Source organism: Camelus dromedarius, chromosome 2 (assembly GCF_036321535.1).
Source record: "Camelus dromedarius isolate mCamDro1 chromosome 2, mCamDro1.pat, whole genome shotgun sequence".
NCBI classification, from domain to species: Eukaryota; Metazoa; Chordata; class Mammalia; order Artiodactyla; family Camelidae; genus Camelus; species Camelus dromedarius.
In genome coordinates, this window is record NC_087437.1 from 64,775,877 (window position 1) to 64,793,956 (window position 18,080).

An 18,080-nucleotide genomic window follows, 5' to 3' on the forward strand; every position below is an offset into this window, starting at 1 on the left:
GATCAGTCTTGCTGGATAGGTGGCTAGGGGTATGGCACTGTCCATCAACTTTTCACAGTGATTCAAGCTCAGCCTGACTCATTTTGGACATCAGGATGGGGTTTGGAGACGTTCCAGAGCAGACTTCCTCTTATATCAAGGCGAAGTATTCCATACATACGACCTGTGCCATGGCTTTCTAGTGAGGGAGGCTGCAGACTCATTTGATCAACAAATGTTTATTAAGTCTCTGCTGTGTCCCTGGCAGCATGCAGTTTTGGGGAGTTTTGCAGTCAGAGATCTGGACAGGAATCCTGGCCCTACCATTTATTAGCTGTGTGACTTTGGTCAGGGTCCTTAACCATTCTGAGCCTCAGTTTCTTCATCTGTGAAATGGAGGCAATAATAACCCCATAATTGTGGTGAAGATGAAATGAGTTAATAACAATGATAAAACAATTACAGTTAATATTTATAGAGTGCTTCTAACGCCAATCAGAGTTTTTATTTAACAAATATTTATCAATAATTTACCATGTGCTTTACCAATATTAACTCATTTAATCCCCCAAACTCTGTAAGATAGGTTTAATATTATTCCCACTTTATAGATGAAGAAACTGAGGCACAGGAAAAACATAAGTAAGACAGCAAGTATCAGTGCCAGGCACTCAGCAGGCAATCTGTTATGCCTATTAACTCTGGAGCCTGGAACAGACAGAACTTTGTCCGTTCAGGGTCACTGAGCTGTAAGAAAAAGAAAACAACATTGGAGAGCAGTATCAAAGTAAGAGAAAGATGTGCAACAGATGTGTCTGTAAGCTTTTCCAGTGTTACTGAGACATCTAACATTCCTCTTTCTCTCCCAGCTCAGTGCCCAGCCCAGCATGATGCTCACACATTCCTTGTTAAATGAGAAAATGCTACTACACTGGAATTTGACACAACATTGTAAAATGATTATAAATCAATAAAAAATTGTAAAAAAAAAAAAAAAAACCTGAACAAATGGAAGAACAAAAAACAAACAACAACAACAAAAAAAGAAACTGCTAACCACCATTTCAGCCCAGCCCTTCCAGGGACTTTGCTGATTCCAGGGCCCCGAAGTGGACAGAGCCCTGCATGGTGTCCGTGAGGGCCTGCTCCTTTACCTGTCTCATCGCTGTACTCCCCATCGGGACACTCCACACACTCAAAGCAGCAGGTGGGCTCCCCTTCAATGATTCCTTTCCTAGTCCCTGCCAAGCAGTCTCGGCTGCAGTTGGAGAAAGGCACCTGGAGGATGGAAAGCACAACAGTGAGGGGCTGCAGCTGCGGGATCAGTCTTCCAGCTCCGCCTACACGTGTTAAGAGGGAGAAGCTCTAACACTGCCACTAGAACCAGTGCGGTAGACTCCAGGCCCATTCCAGGCATAGGAAGATCCGGAGGTCCTTGGTCCTGTTATCTATGAAAGGGAGGGATTCCCATGGGAAGTGCAGGTGCACCCCCCCCCCCCAATGAGATTCTAGGAAGGTTAATTATCGGGAGTCTACACAGTGACAAAAATCCTCCTTAAATAGTGTCCCCTTCCATCCTCTGCAAGTCCCAGAATGAGATATCTGTTCACTCTTCATGGAAGTAAAACTTGGAGACAAACTAAAAGACACAGGGACATGGACCTACACACAGAAGGAGAGTCATAAGGGGAGATGCTGAGACAAGGGGAAATCTGTTTGAAAATGAGCCTCTGAACTTTGCAGTGAATTGCAATTCTTGCCATTTTATTTTAGGCTTTACAGGGTAATTTCCAAGATCTTGCAACTCAGTGAGGCAGACAGGCCAGGCATGGAGGAGGTGAAAGTAAATGGATCAGAAAAATATATCAGGTAATTACTAACTGAAAGAAAGCTGCAGTAGCTACATTAATTTCAGATAACATAGATTTAATTAAATTAATTTATTTCCTTAGTGGACTTCAGGTGCACAGAATTCGATTAATCATAATCTTTGTTCCTTTCCATGATTACTTCTTCATGTTTGAACCACTTTTGGGTAAGTCATTTTTAATATCTACCACCCCAAACCAAAACTAGGACCGGGACAATAACCTATATCTAACTTATACACTCCTCTCTCCTCTTACTTCCTCCCCACCGTGTAGTCATACCTGAGATGACCATCAACCTGTGTTCATCACAGGTAAGTAACACTAAACTTGCAGGGAACAGATCAATCTAATCTTAAACCAACTCTACCAAAGATTAGGAAGATAAAAGAACACCCTCTAACTCATTCTTGTAAGGCCAATATAACCCTGATTCCAAAACAAGACAAGAAGAGTATGAAAAAGAAAAAAAAATTTACAGCCCCATCTTATTATTTTAAGTTGTCTTCAGAAGCAGAGCTGAGTCGAGTTGTGGCCAAGTGATTTATAAAGGAAGTTTCCTCCCTCACAAAAAAGAAGAAAGTCCTCCTAAAGGAATAGAGAATGGAGGAAGTAGGACATAGAAGTCAGAAGGACAAGCAAGGGTGTGATGTCCAGTGAAGTCCCTGCTTCCGCCTGGTCCCCCAGGGGAGCTCTGGACTGCAGGTTATGCCCCAGAACTGTCCTGACCTGAGGAACAGGACTAGGGCTTTCACACTTCCACACCACTCAAAGCTTAAGGGTCACCTCAGGGACATGTAAATTCCTAGGCTCTTCTGAGGCTCTCCTTTGCCTCACTGAACCCGTGGGCAGGGTGGGTTCCACTAGCCCGCAGGCAGTCTTCTGAAAAAGAGCAGCAAGTTCTGGTGATTGGAAGCAAAAATCCACCAAAGTCCTGAAGGTACATACAAAGTGTAAGGAATCTGAAAGGATATGGGAAGACTACAACTATTTTCTACTACTTGAAAATAGATGAAAAACACTAAAACAATGAACAGGCAAACTCAAAGGACATAAAAAAGAAAATACACCATGATCATGGTCATTTTGGGCTTATGCCAGGAATGCAAACAAATTTATTAGAAAGTCCGTAAGTGTCACGCACTGCAGTAATAAATTAAAACAGAAAAATATGATCATCAATGAATAAAAAAAATTTGATGAAACTCAACACAAACTAGTGATAAAAACTTAATGAAAGAGAACAGGAAGAAATATCTTTAACTTGAAAAAAAAATTAAATCCTTAGAGTAAACATCATTCTATATGTGATAATATATTAAAAGCATTTCCTTTAAAACAAGGGTGCCCAATATCACCACTATTATTATCCATTGCCCTGCAGTTACTAGCTAGTGCCACAAGACAAGAAAAATAAGGGCAAAAATATTGGAAAGGGCTAAATAAAACATTTCTTTACTTATTGTTTAAAAGTTGAGAATTATGTTCTATTCAGAGGAATTTTCTGAGGATTTAAGCCCAGAAAACAGTTTCTCAGATTGCTCTGAGGGACTGCTCTGAAGAGGTAAGGGAGGAGCCAGGATTTAGAGGAGTTTTTGCAACAAAAACAAGGTAGTCAGAACATCAAAAGATTACGGTTGATTAAAGAAAAAACAGATGCCTTAAATGAATGGATTTAGCACTTTTTTAATGTATGGGAAGATGCAAGAGTCTGGGCTCATTGAAATCCTTCCTTTGATATGCACTTAACTATCTACAGCCAGGATCCTGCTTTTCTTCACCCTGAATCCCCCCTCAGGGTGCACAGTCAGGGGTGGTTGCAATGGCTGATGGCTTGATGGCTGCAGCATCCTCTGTAAAACTGTTATTTTTGATAAAACTGCAGATGATATGACTGTTCACATAGAAAACCCACAAAAATCAAAAACCAAATTATTAGAAATAATTGGAGAGCAGCCCTAGGCTAAAATGCCACAGATTGCCACTGTTCTTACTTGAGTTTCATTAGTTTTTCTTATTCTTAAAACAAAACAAAACAAAACAAAATAAAACAAACCCAAAACCAAAACCAAAAAACTTTACCTTTTGTTTTAAGCTTTTGGTTGATAAAGTTGAATCTTTTTCATGTTATAAAAAGTGGTCCAAGATACTCAAAGGTGTTAATAGAAAGGCAAATGCAAAGTTTTAATCAAGGAAACTATTATCAGCTAAGGAGTCAGATTTGTTAAGAACAAAACTGTTTCAATATAATAAGCATGGGGCTCAGGTTCTAAGGATTCTCCTCTGTACACTAAATACTCATGGATTTCATAGGGAGCCCTGGCAATACAGTTAGTGAGTTGAGGGAAGTGGATTCATGATTCCGGAAGTCTAGCAGTGAAGCCCAAGTTCCTCCCAAAGCCCATCACAGTTTCTGCCTTATTGGAGGCATCTGGTGTCCTAATGGACAGCGCATACCTCCCTGGAGAATCCACTCCACAGGATCTTCTCCTCATTGATGAAGAGCCTTTCTCCTTTCTTGGCATAGACGTTGTAATAGCCAACTTCCTTAAACACGATGGAGCCGTCCTCTGGGGAGAGGTGCCAGTTGATGATGGAATAGTTCCCCGCGAGGTCACCACATTCATCAAAAGTCACCTGCTCCCCCATATTGTTGGTAAAGTTTAGGTGCCGTAGGTGCTTCAGGACCTAAAGAGGAACAGAGATAAATATTCTGAATACAAGCTACAGGGCTGCCACGTATGGTTGTGTAGGTTGTGCACTGCACAAAGACAGTAAACTATCTTTTTCAAACAAATAGGAAGGAACATGACTTGAGGAAGAGGAGTCTTTTTAAAATTCACACCAAGGTACTTGCATGTATTAGGTACAGCCCTGGTAAGCTATGGACTTTACTTGGTACTCGAAATGTGAAGGAAAAGCTGGGCTGATCTAACAAGATAACTCACAGGTCTAGGAATGTGAAGGAGAGGCTGGGCTGGGCTAACAAGATAACTCACAGATCTGAGTTCTGCTAGACTAACTTGTAAATCTAGGTTAATTAGTGTTGGTTTTCTGTTCATGTTTTTTGCTAGCCAGCTGGGTTTTCAAAGATACATATCTGGCTTTGGAATGTTGGTTTGTTGCCTCCCCACCTCCACTTTTGTGATGATAATGCTTCTGCTAAAGCTGTTCCATGCCTATTGGCCTAATACCCCAAGCTTGTACTTCACCCTATAAAACCTCATGCGCACATCTTGGAGGTGCTCAGAGCTTTGGAGCAGAAGCCCCTCTGAGCCCGCCGGCATAATACATCTGAGTACTCCAACCCTCCGAGTGGTGCTTGTTTCTTGACTGGCCTGTCGTTTCCGTAACAGAAACACTTTCTTGAAGTCAGGAAAGGAAAAGGAGTACATCTCACCATGGCCACTGGGCAGATCAAGGCTTTTGCATGTGCACCATCACCCAGTGGTGCCCAGGAGGGACATGGTTTGTAAGCCAGAGCCGTTCCTGGTGTTTTCTGAGAAGAGCTTGGACAGAGCAGAGGCACTAAGTACTGTCATGCTCTGTTCCATCTTTCCCTGTGCTACTGGTTCTGTGAAAGTGTTTTGCTGCCAAAAATCACAGAGAGAGGGGTGGAAGGAAGAAAGAAATGAGGCTGTTAGTGGAGCCCTGGCCATTATTGTAATAAGCATGGCCAATCCATTAATTTTTATGGGTCACAAAGCCCTTTGACAAAACAAGTAATGATAATAATTAATAAACTTTACTAGTCATTTTACTCCTTTTGAGGTGCAATGCTAAATACGTGTATATTCATTATCTAATCTTCACGGCAAATAGTACTATTACCCCCATTTTATTGTTGGAGCAATCAAGGCACAGAAAACAGAAGTATCCAGTCCAGGATCACACAGCTAGCCAGTGGTGCAAAGTCTGTGCTCGCAGCATCTCTGCTCCGCTGTGGCATCATTAGGCTCCCGCCTCTGCTTCCTGTGTGCCCCTGACTCGGATCAAGAGGAGGCGGTGGGCACTTGGCAACTTATCTTTCATGCGGGACCTGCCCAGTGTCAGGGGTCACGGAGGTACCAAGAGAGTAAAACACACGGAGTGCAGACGGTGAGAGCCGGGGTGCTGGCTCCCACCATACTCATGACACACGGGGCTTTCTCATTCTCTGGCCCTGAGTGCCCTTCCTCACCTGTGGGGTGAGAGGGTGGGCCAGAGAGGCTGCTGGGAATCTCCAAGCTCTACACGAACTCCTCTCTGCTCCATGGTTTGGCAGCTCCAGGAGTATATTTAGAGATACCTCTCCCTTTCAGCATTAGTTTTAAGGTACCTACAAAACCAGCATCTAATCTGACACTGGGGAAAAGTTTGGGCCAGCACTTATTATCCATCTGTGTGACAAAGGACACCTTTCATGTTCCACTCCACAGATGATATTGATTTTTTTTTAAACAGTTTATATCTGTACAGACTTTATTTTATTTTTTAATTTTTGGAGGTACTGGGGATTGAACCCAGGACCTCATGCATGCTAAGCATGAGCTCTACCACTGAGCTATACCCTCTCCCCTGTATTGACTTTAAGATAAACATTTATTGTAAGGAAAATTAAATAAGGAAAAGGAGTCATCTGAATTTGCTCATGAACAGCTCTGGGAAGAGCTGGGGGAAAGAGTCTGTGGCCAGCCACATGTGTGCACAGGCACGCCACCCAGGGTGTCTCACCTAGACTGCTGTGTGTGGTTACTCCTTTTGTGTCTTCACTGCTACCCTGGTGGACCCTGGCTATCCTGACTTTTGTCCCAGGCCCAAGGATGGAGGTGATCCCTCACTCCTTGCTACTGGCTCTTCTGTTCTGCAGATAGAGCTACTCAGCGAACCTCAAAAAAGATGGAGAATGAAGCCTACTAAGGGTTCATGCCACCCGTATTCTCTTGAGTCTTCCCGAGTGGTCATCAATCTTACATTTTTCCCTTCATTTTTTACTGAGCCCTTAAAACAGTCTGTAGAGTGGTGGTGCCCCAGACACACTCCCTTCTTATACCCCCAACTCTCCTCCCTTCTCCCTCTTGCTCTTGGGATGACCTGATCTCCTCTTGTACAGTGGGGTACATCCTTTGTCTCTACCCTAACACATTCTGGTCCTGATACATCTCCTTCCCTTAGAGGAACATGTGTTCTTTCTGCTCTACAAGGCTGACCCCTCTTGCAGCACTCAGAACCTCATTTTTCCCATCTACTCTTTAAAAAGCATCATTCTTGTCTGAAGAATACTTTAAAAAGCATATATAGCAGTAAAGTTAGGGTAGTTAGCATAAATTTTCTTCCTCCTAACCAGGTGTCAATTCCTTGGTTCTTACTACGCCAGAGAACAAACTCCCCATCTCCTTTCCTCAGTCTACAGATTCTCTGCAATAAAACTCTCCAGGCACAGTGGGTGGATAGGAAGGGGAACTGAAACAAGGTCATTTCATAATTAAATGGCCATCTTCCACACTGGTCAGATTGGACAGAAAAGTGACTCAAAGATCATCACTGGCTATAATCCACCTGCATTGCTGTTGGCACAGTCTAACAAATTCTACCCTATCCTGCCTGGAAAGAAAAGGGAACCAATCAAAATGATTTTTTAAAAGTTTCTATTTAAAAAACTCATTATAAATACAAGGTTAGATTTGTATACTGTTACAATCAGTCAACAAATATTTATAGAAAATCCACTCTGTGTCCTGAACTTGGCTACAGCAGCACAAGATGCAGCAATATAGTCCTCCTGGAGTTTACATATGGATTAGGGAAGTAAGATATGAGACACATGGGGTGAAATAGCAAACAGTGCAAGATAAAGCACAGTTAATGCCTAACTCGTGGGGTAACAACTCCAAGTACAGATAAAACTCAGGGGAGCTGGAAATGACACAGGGCTGAAACGGTCATCAAAGCCTTGAGGTAGAAATGTAGATTGGCAAAGGATAAAGGGAAGGAAGGTGTTAAAAATAGTGGGTACAACAAGGGCAAAGATATCGAGCTAAGAATAAAGTATTATGGGGGCAATGAAGAGACAAAGTTCTCAAAATTTGTGAGAACAAAAGGCAATAAAATTGATAGGCAAAGAGGCTAGATTTCCTATCCAAAGGCACAGGATCAGGTAACAGTAAGTGTTGATAAGAATATAGAGTGGGGGAGGGTATAGCTCAGTCGTAGAGCATGTGCTTAGCGTGCAGAAGGTCCTGGGTTCAATCCCCAGCACCTCCATTAAAAAAAAAAAGAGCGAGAGAGAGAAAAGAATGTAGAAATCAGAATCTTCCATACGATGCTGGTGGGATGTAAAATAGTGCAGTCACTTTTGAAAATAATCTGGCACTTCCTTAAAAAGTTAAACATAGAGTTTCCATCCAACCCAGCAATTTCACTCCTATGTGTATACCCAAGGAAAATGAAAACATACGTCCACACAAAAACTTTTACTAGAATGTTCACAGCAGCATCATTCATAGTAATTCAAAAGTGGGAGCAACCTAAATGCCCACCAATTAGATGAATGGGTAAATAAAATGTGTTGTATTCATACAATGGGATACTGGATGTATAAAAAGACATGAAGTACTGATAAATGCTACAACATAGATGAATCCTGAAGACAGGCTAAGTGGAAGAAGTCAGTCACAAAAGACCACATATTTTGATTCCATTTATATAAAATGTCCATATATATAGATACAGAAAGTAGATTAGTGGTTATTTAAGAATGGAGGTGGGGGTGAGGCAGAAGGGAGTGACAGCTAAAGGGTATGAGGTTTCTTTTTGATATGGTGAAAATGTTCTGAAGTTAATTGTGGTTATGGTTTTAAAACTCAGTGAATATATGAAAAAACCAGAGTTGTACACTTTAAAGGTGAACTGCATGTCATGTGACTTATACCGCGATAAAGCTGTTACAAAAAAGAAGGTATGAAAAGGGATTTTAAGTATATGACTCATTTTAAGTGCTGAGAATTTACTAATGAGACATGGCAACTCTGGCCTCAAACAGGATTACAGACAGGTAGAAGGTAACAGTCAGTAGCGCAAACATCTTATTCAGAAAAGAAAGCACCCTGGAATCTTTGTGCCTAGAAGTTTTATACCCACAATTTATTAGACAGACTCCTCTAAAGCAGGTGCTGTCTTATTCCTTTTTGTATTCCCAATGATGTGCAGAGGGTCTGAATTTTAATGGCTACTCAAACTAATGTCTATTGAATGTTAGGTTAATAGAGTAGACATTAAACCAACACTGTCAGGTTTGTCAAATGGTGTCCATGATGAAGTTTTCACCAGTCTGAGGACAGATGAGAAAAATAAGGTCAATGTGGTATCTGTATTAAAAGTTAAAAGAGAATAAATATATCTATGAAAGAAATTGAATATGCAGTTCAAAATTTTCCCACAAAGAAATCCAGCCCAAAGTGGCTTCACTGATGAATTCTGCCAAATATTTGGGAAGAAGTAATGCCAATTCTCCACAAACTCTTCCAGAACATTGAAAAGGAGGCAATACTTCCCAACTCATTCTATGAAACTAGAATTACTCAGATATCAAAACTAGAAGAGACATTATAAGAAAGTAAAACTACTGACCAATATCCCTTATGAATATAGAAGCAAATTTTCTTGACCAACTTTTAGAAAATCAAATTCTCTGGTTACAAAAAGGAAAACACACTGTAACCAAGTAGAGTTTATCCTAGGAGTGCAAGGTTGGTTTAACATCTGACTTCATTAAGATGCTACAAAAGAGAAACTGGATGATCATCTGAATAGATACAGAAAAAGTATTTGATAACATCTAACTTCCATTCCTGATAAGAAGCTCTCAATAATTTAGAAATAAAAAGGATATTTCTAAACTCTATAAAAGGCATCTATGTAAAACCTACAGTTAACACCACACTTAATGGTGCAAGACTGAATGCCTTCCCCCTAAGATCAGGAACAAGAATGTCCCTTCTCACTATAGCTATACAACATTTTACTGGAGGTTCTAGCCAGTGCAATTGGGCTGAACTAGTCTTGAAGATTCAGACTGAAAACATAAACATCTATGTTCTATACTCAAAAACAAATAAGCAAGAAACAAAAGATTTTTCAGATAAAGTGAAAAGACTTAGGATTCACTTTTTGAAAATCTTACCATTAAGCACCATAAAAATTAGGCTTTTATATAATTGGCTGAACTTAAACCTGCATATTAAAAAGCAGAATACTTAAAATTATACCATGGGATTAAGGGCTAACACAATTTCTCTCTTTGAGGTATAATTGTAACCTAAGTTGTTTTCTTCTGATTCAAAAAGTAAACCTTGAGATTCAAACAAACTGGCAACCAAGGAAACGGAAATATTAGAACTTTTATAAACTGTGCTGGAAGATTTTACCTTAAGAGTGGGAGGATCGACGTATCAGAAGAATCATAGTTTTCATAGGATAAAATACTAACTTTCTCTTCACAAAGGAAAAAGAAGAGTCTTGGGCTTTTCTGGGGAAATATTTCCTTTGTGGTTTTTTTAGAAAGTGGCAGCTCAGTATTATATTTTGCATGTCGTGTTTTCGGTTATAGGTGTACATTTAATTCTCAGTAACCATTCAACACATGGAATAAATGGATTATAAAACTTCCAGCACTTTCTTGAGGAAAAGGAAAGTTGGAATCACCATAGTGTAATAATGTTGAAGTAACAGCGGGGAATTGCCTGAAGAGAAGGGGTCAGTCCCAACATCACTGTTCCATGTAAGAATGATGACAGTGGGATGCCACCAACACCTGAAATGTAGGTCTGGAAGTCTCTTAATACAGAGAGAACCAGAATTATTCAATTAGCTGTAACAAAGTAACTCAGACTAACTGCATGAGGGATGAGCCTTTCTTTTCTTTTTAAAATTAAAAAAGGCCAAAATAGATTTTTAAAAATAGTTTATTATGTATAGGCAGTATCCTAAGCACTCTATACATATTAACTATACATACTATGTCATTCTCATAATAAACTAATACATTTCTTTTTTTTTTTTAAATGGAGGTGCTGGGGATTGAACCCCGGACCTCATGCAGGCTAAGCAAGTGCTCCACCGCCAAGCTATACCCTCCCCCTTAAACTAGTAAGTTTCACTATCTCTATTTTTCAGATGAGGAGAGGGAGGCACAGGCACGCTGAGTGACCACTCAAGGCCATACAGCTGTTAGGTAGCAACTGGGATTTAAATCCAGTTAGTCTGGCTCGGGAGTCCAAATTCTCAACCATGAGACTGTAATGCAACCTGCAAAGGTGTAGGAGTCTGATTAAACAGCCTGTCTATCAGGTTATCTATCTCTAGTTATAACAGGTTGTCTAGTGTACCATTTAGGTTGGACATACTTTAAAAATGGGATGGTAGAGACATGGTAATAGAAGAAGCTATAATTGGAAACGTGGTCCACCCTGAATGGCACCCAGATCTCGATGCATGACCTGCACTTCCCCACCCTGGGGACTTTCTACTGTTTTCCATTTTTAATCAGCCTGACTGAGGGTATAGTTTACATATCATGAAATGGACCCATTTTAAGAGTATAGTTCTGAGTCTTGGTGAATGTATATGCCTGTGTAACCACCACTACCATCAACCCAAAAGGTTCCCTGATGTCCCTTCCAAGTAAATTCTCACCCCATATGCATCCCTAGGCCACCGCTGATCTGTTTTCTTTCTATCATTAGAGAGAGAATATCATATAAATTGCATGATACACTTTGTACTCTTGTTTTTTCAGTCTGGATTTTTTTGCTCAGCATGTTTTTGTGATTCACCAGTGTTGCTGTATGTATTTGCCTTTGCATTTGACATTTCCTTTAAGGAATAGATCCTTTCCACACATCCTAATCCATCCTTCAAGACCTATCTCAAATGACTGTCCTTTATTTTCCTCCTTACTTCAAGTCCTAACCTGCACAATATTGTAGTGTTTCATCTTTACAGCAGGTGTATAAATGAAATCACATGAGTGTTGCATTCTTCCAGTCAAAATTTGTGCCTTGTCCATTAATAATCAGTTATCTGTTTACTAATTCATCTCTTTAGGCATCTTTAATATCTCTTTTGGCAAGTTGACTTGTACCTGATTTTCTGCATAATACCCTGCATAACAGGGAAGGTAGTGATGGAAACCATTCCACCCTTAAAAGCAATGATAGGAAATCTTTAAATTGAAATTCACTGACCCACAAAAAAGTGACACAAGCTACACAATAATTTAGATTTCCCCCCTGGAGAGAACATCCTTCTTTCAGACTTTTAAAAGAAGAAATTAATATCTCTATTAAAAAAGAAAATACAAAATTATACTTGAGATTTTAACTCTGTATCATATGCTTATAAATTGTTTTATTTGGGGAGAAATTTGAGGAGAAAGAAAAAATAAATAAAGGGAGAGAAAGGAAGAAAGTTAAAAGAAAGACTTAATTTAAACATGTAAGATAATATACAAAGAGACACAGGCTCACAAAAAAAACTAAGCACTGAGAAAGACATACTAAAAGAGGGACAAACGCGTATAACATGCATACACTTAGATGCCCACATATTAGCTCTCATGTGGTAATATTTCCATCTTGTGGCCTTTTAGGGTATTTCCTCTAAAGGATTTAGAAGTCAAACTATTGCTCATTGTAAGCACAAATGGGAATCACCTCTTGTTACATACTCTAAGGGTCAACTGAATTAAGCCAAAGACTAGAAACTAGAATTTCCAATGCTTACACAGGACATCATTTCTTAGCACAAAGGGAAAATGGGAGGGAGTGCACAAAGAACCCCATTTACCCATATAACGAAGGACAGTTCACACAGATAAGCAGCCTACTGCTTCCTGGCCACTTCCTGTGCTAAGAGTGTCGAAAAGAACCAGGACCCATTCCCTTCTCTAACCTCAGTCATCTTTTCTTATCTCCCCTCCATCTCCTCTGGCTCTGTATTCATCCCCTTCCTCCAAACCCCAGCAGTACCAGCCATTCCTGGAAAGATTGATTCCATTTGCCTTCTGTTATCACCATGGTTCTTTCATCATGCACACCTGTTTTTTGACTAGTGCGTGGTTGGTGGGGGAAAGCAGGAAGCATGCCTCATGTGCCATCATCCTGAGAGAAGGAAGCAAGTGGTTCCATGCTTACTTACACAATGTTCCATTTACATTTGATTGCTGGGTATGGACACAGGCTTTTCCAATCAGAGCCTAGAATATCCCGGCCAGGGCGATTGATTTAAAGATGGGTTATTGGGTTGAACAGTTCTCTGCACAGGACTCTAGCTTGTGTTGGCAGGTCAAATCAACTAGGTTGCTATTCATTCATTCATTTGACACATATTCAGGTGCCAAGTGTTCTGGACATGATGCTGAACAATACAGACATAGTTCCTGCTCTTATGAAGCTCAGAGCACAGTGGAAGAGTTGGAATGAAGAGACAGCTGAGGAGCAGTGTGAGGAGGGCTTGGGGTCTCCGTGGGGGTCAGGAGGGAATTGTGCATTGTGCGCTCTTAAGTTACCTGTTAGTGTTACTTTTAAGGCATATGAGCTGATTGATAAATTTTAGGGAGAGAAAAGATCAACAACAACAAAAAAAGAAATTGTGATTAACTTTGTTTAATCAGAAGTTTAATTGATAAGAAACTATTTCAGTCAACTGAAGAGCTATGAAAGCTTAAACTGGACATATGTAATGGTAAAAATGAGGAAGAAAGAATGGTCAGAAAGTTTACATGGGGATGATATGAAAATACTTCCAGGAGAAAGCAAATTTTGAAACAGTTAAAAGTTTGCAGTGGACATTGATAGAGGAGACAAAAACTGATGGCCCTTCCAGTGTGGGATATGATCTAAACAGAGGTGCTATGCCAAAAACTCACAAGGGCTTTGTGGGGAGGTGCCAGACCGACTGGCTTATAAGAGAATTGACAGAAGGTGAGAATGGAACTCCAGGCTGAGATACTCGGATTAGATTGTATGGATTGTACGGATGACAGGTTTCCTTGTTGGTCTCAATAATGACAGTGAATAATTGCTGGTCCATCTCTTGACAGAGACACGGACAAGATCTTAAATACCAGAATGCCCACCCAACTGCCTGAGTTCCTGAGGCTTAAAGGAGACTTACAGCAAGCACATAGGACACTTCGGCCCATGCCCACACGTTACTCCTCCCCATAACTCTAACTCTATTTTCCTATCTGTCTCCTCAACTGGATGAATTGGGCCAGACCATGTGTGAGCCAGGAGGACACATACTTGCCTGTACCAGGGTCAGCTGAGGTGTCTGTGCAGGGGCTACTTTTTACTTTGGCCACCTTGCTTCTCCTCCCTCCTCATTTTGGCAGTAGCACTGATTTCCCTGTGGGGATCCACTCTTACTCTTACTTTCAGTCTAAGTAGTTTGGGAGGACTTCACTCCCAGCTTCAGGGATAGCTATGTAATCGCAGACTGGCCAATCGAAATAGTTTCTGGGACTTTTACAAGAGATCCTGGGAAGTAAGGAGAGCCAAGCAGTAAGGATTTAATGTGCTTGAAGCTGCTGCAGGCTGAAAATTGCTAACCCCAAGGAATAAGGCATCAAGAGATGAAGATGAGAGCATCTAGTTACACCTGGAATATTTCCAAGATTTTCAGAATTACGAGCTACTAATAATGTTCCTTCTTTTGTTTGAGCCAGTTTGATTTGGATTTTCTGTTGTAAGCAACTGAAAGTCCCCATCTTGACTATAGCTTAATTCTTGGACTAAAGAATAGTTGAGCCCAAGGCTTTAAACACATAATCAAATTAAATATCAGTTTTGCAGAAGTCAGTTGCTCAGGCGTTTGAAATGGCAATTTGAATCCAAAGCTATATCTAGTGACCTCATTTATTTTCTTTGAGGTAACTACTTTATCTGTCTTGCCTGGATCAGCCCAAATTTGCTTTATTACACAGTGAACTGCTATCTAAGTGAAGGATGTACCTGCCAAGCCTCAACCTTCTTGATATCTGCACAGGAACCGTTGGTGAAGAGCCCTCGCCCGGGTATGCAGGTGTATATATCTTGCAGGGCATGAGCAATGGAGTAGACGGCTAAGTAGACGTTGTAGGATATCCGCAAATGTGTATAATCCATGTAAGGGGTCTCGACACTGCTGATGTTCTCATCCCCTGTACAGAGAGGTCGGAAGGCGGTGGAGCTGTTGCTTGTCCTGCCACCACCTTCTTCGTGACCTCTCAGGAAGTTGTCCACAGGTAAGGGTCCTTTAGCACCTTCCTGGAGGTGGCAGTTAAACGTTTCTTCCCAAAACTCTTTGGCAAAACCGTTATGGACCGACTTCCTGGGATGGACCTTCTGCAGGAATTCCCGGAAACCTGGGATCTGTCCAGCCTTCAGAGCGAATCCAATGGTGCCTCCGACCACGTGGAAGTACTCGGGCATGGCGATCAAGGAGGAGCTGGCCCAGGCCTCGCTGGCCAGCCAGATCCTGCCCGTGATGTTGCGCCGGACGATCTCCTTGATGAGGGGTTCAAGGTCTGGGCCACTGGAGAAGACGACGATGACTTTGGCTGTGGAATTCTGGATCACCTCCACCACTTGCTGGATCTCTTCCTCATCAGAGTACTGGGAGATGAGTTCGCTGAAGTCGATGCAGATGTCCCTCTCCTCAGCTTCCTCTCGGAACTTCTCGATCCCTGGGCGGCCGTAGTCATCGTCAGCTGCAATTGTGCCCACCCAGTTCCAGCGAAAATACTCGATGATGTCAGCCATGGCGGTGGCTTGGTGTTCGTCATTGGGGATGGTACGGAGGAAGGACTTGAACTGATTCTTGTTGCTGAGGAGTCTGCTGGAGGAGGCATAACTGACCTGGAAAGAACACAGAATGATGGAGTGAGTGAGGTGCCAGGTGAGCCTTAAGACTGTGTAGCGGACGGCTTTTTGAACATTCATCAGTGTAATATATCAAACATGCTAGTCACTGGAGACAGGATGAAAGGTAAGGACAACCAGAATCTGTTCCTCTCCAGTGTGAGCACTCAACCATCTGTCAGCCTATCAGAGAGTGTTCTAATTCCCACAGTGCTACCTTCAAAGGTGGGTCTGGCCTAAAGTCAACCCAACAACAGTAGAAGCTACTTATCCTTTCAAGGAGAGCCTTTATGCACTGTGCCAGTTTCTCTAACTTCCTCTGTGCTGTCTCACTGGCTGCAATATATCCATGTACACATTTTCTGCCTGTGGGGTCCAGCTTCTCATTTGAGTGTTTTAGCTTCCCCTTTACTATAATGAACACTTTGTCAGTGACTCACTTCTGGAAGGAATCAGGTTCCCTTTGGGTTATGAATCTAAGGGTCTTCACCCCGAGGGGTTCCCCTTTCTTACTCTGCCTAGTTTCTCTCTTCCAGTCTCCAGCTATTCCCTCTCTTCCCTCCCGCATCGCCCCACCTCCTCCACCTACTGTAATACTTTAGATAAAAGTACCCTCGATTGCAGTTATTTCTAAGAACTGTTTATCATTTAGGCTCAAATAGCCATTTAGGTACATTAGGCTCAATTCCTCTTCATCACAATAACAATGATGTACATCATTAAATACAGTCATAAAAACTTCCTTTCCTCTCCTGGCTTCTCAGTGACTTCAATCACCACCGAGAGCCCTTTCCTCTGGTCAATTTCAGGTGGTGGCTGAGGCCTCTGGACAGGCTTTAGATGTGGGTCTCCAAAACCTAGAGAGGCTGAAAAGGAACCCTGGAGAAGCTGCCCCAATGTGTTTCCACTTTCTCGGACATAGCCAGTTCAATATCTGAGCAGGAGTGTGGGCCACCAAGGGAAGAAAGTCCTACCTTTGCCAGTAAAAGATCCTTGCCTGAAGAAGTATCTGAACACTATGTAAGGCATTTGTTAGTGCAGAGCTTCCTGACTTCTTTTCACATTGTGGCAAACAGAGAAGGCGGGGTGAATGGCAGCAGCTGACCAGCCCTGCTGGGTGTGCTCTGACCACCCTAGACCCCACCTACCATCCCAAACCCAGAGAGGCTCAATATCTTAGCCCATCTGCAGCACTCCTGGACGTCCTGCTCACCAGTTAGGAAGTTCCAAGTTATTGGACCATTTCTTCTGAAGCACAAAGCTTTTTTGCACTGAATGGAATTTCTTCTTGGTAATGAAAGAGGGTTTAAAAATCTCTTGTTTTCCAGTTTTCTAGAGAGATTTAAAACTTAAGAAAACCATGTTGAAGAATTTGAGGGACTGCTTTTTTTAAAATATATTTTTCTCCAATTAAAACAGTTAGTTTTCAATGTTGAGTGTTTTGAAATGAATTATTCCATAAATAGTTTCTATATCAAAAACAGAAAAGACACTGATGTATGAAAGACCTGGGCCAACTTTGCTAAAGAGCAGGCATGAATTTTCTGATAAGAACTTTGATTTGGGGAGTTATAATACAAAAGTGATCCTTTTTTTTTTTCTATTATTGAAATAAGCTTCTTCTTGCTCTACTCTGGGAATCCATGAGGTAGGCAGTTAGATTAGATAATCCTGGAGATGTTGTTTTTAGAGATCTTCATTTGCAGACCCAGACAACAGGCTTCTCAATCTAGTTTTTGCAAATAAAAAATCCACTCAGGTCTTTTGTAAATTCATTCATTGTTGCTTACTTCTTGATCTCTTTTGAAAAACTGGCCATAAAGGGTTTTAAAGATAAAAAATTACAAACAAATATATCCCCCATGGATATGTTTCTCTTAAAGAATGCATTTATAATATTTGTCCACTTTTTAAAAAGCAAACTAGAAAAGTGGGGGTAAATACCATTTCATTACCCCCCCACAAAAAACCCCCTTAAAAACATACAAAACTTTATTGTAAGAGGGGAGAGTTTCACGAATGATTCAGAAAACTTCTAACCACAGCTCGTTCTACTGGCCTGCTTGTTCCATCCACTTGGTGGCGTGAGTGGTATAAGAAATACAACAGGGCATCTGTCCCCACCCTGCAGGGTAGTGGTTCCCAGCTCTGCTGCACATCAGAATCACCTCAGGAGCTTTCCAAACTCCTGACTCCCAGGCTGCATCTCATATCAATTAAGCCAGGATCTCTAGGGGGTGGGAGGGTGAGACCCAGGCATCAATATTTTTAAAGCTCCCTGAATGCTCCAACATGCAGCCATGACAGACAACATTTAGATACACTTACATTGGTTTGACTGATAATCATTATA

At 41.4% G+C, this 18,080-nt stretch overlaps 1 protein-coding gene across 6 annotated transcripts in view; it reads right to left on the minus strand.

Moving 5' to 3' along the window:
• CASR (calcium sensing receptor) overlaps positions 1-18,080 on the minus strand; it is a 65,290-nt gene that overhangs the window by 4,064 nt on the left and 43,146 nt on the right. For all 6 annotated transcript variants that reach the window (XM_064494668.1, XM_064494673.1, XM_064494677.1 and 3 more), the window contains exons 4-6: positions 14,840-15,724; positions 4,305-4,535; positions 1,134-1,257 (exon numbers count right to left, since the gene is read on the minus strand). In XM_064494668.1, the coding sequence (XP_064350738.1) occupies positions 1,134-1,257; positions 4,305-4,535; positions 14,840-15,724 (1,240 nt within the window). The remainder of the gene's footprint in view (positions 1-1,133; positions 1,258-4,304; positions 4,536-14,839; positions 15,725-18,080) is intronic.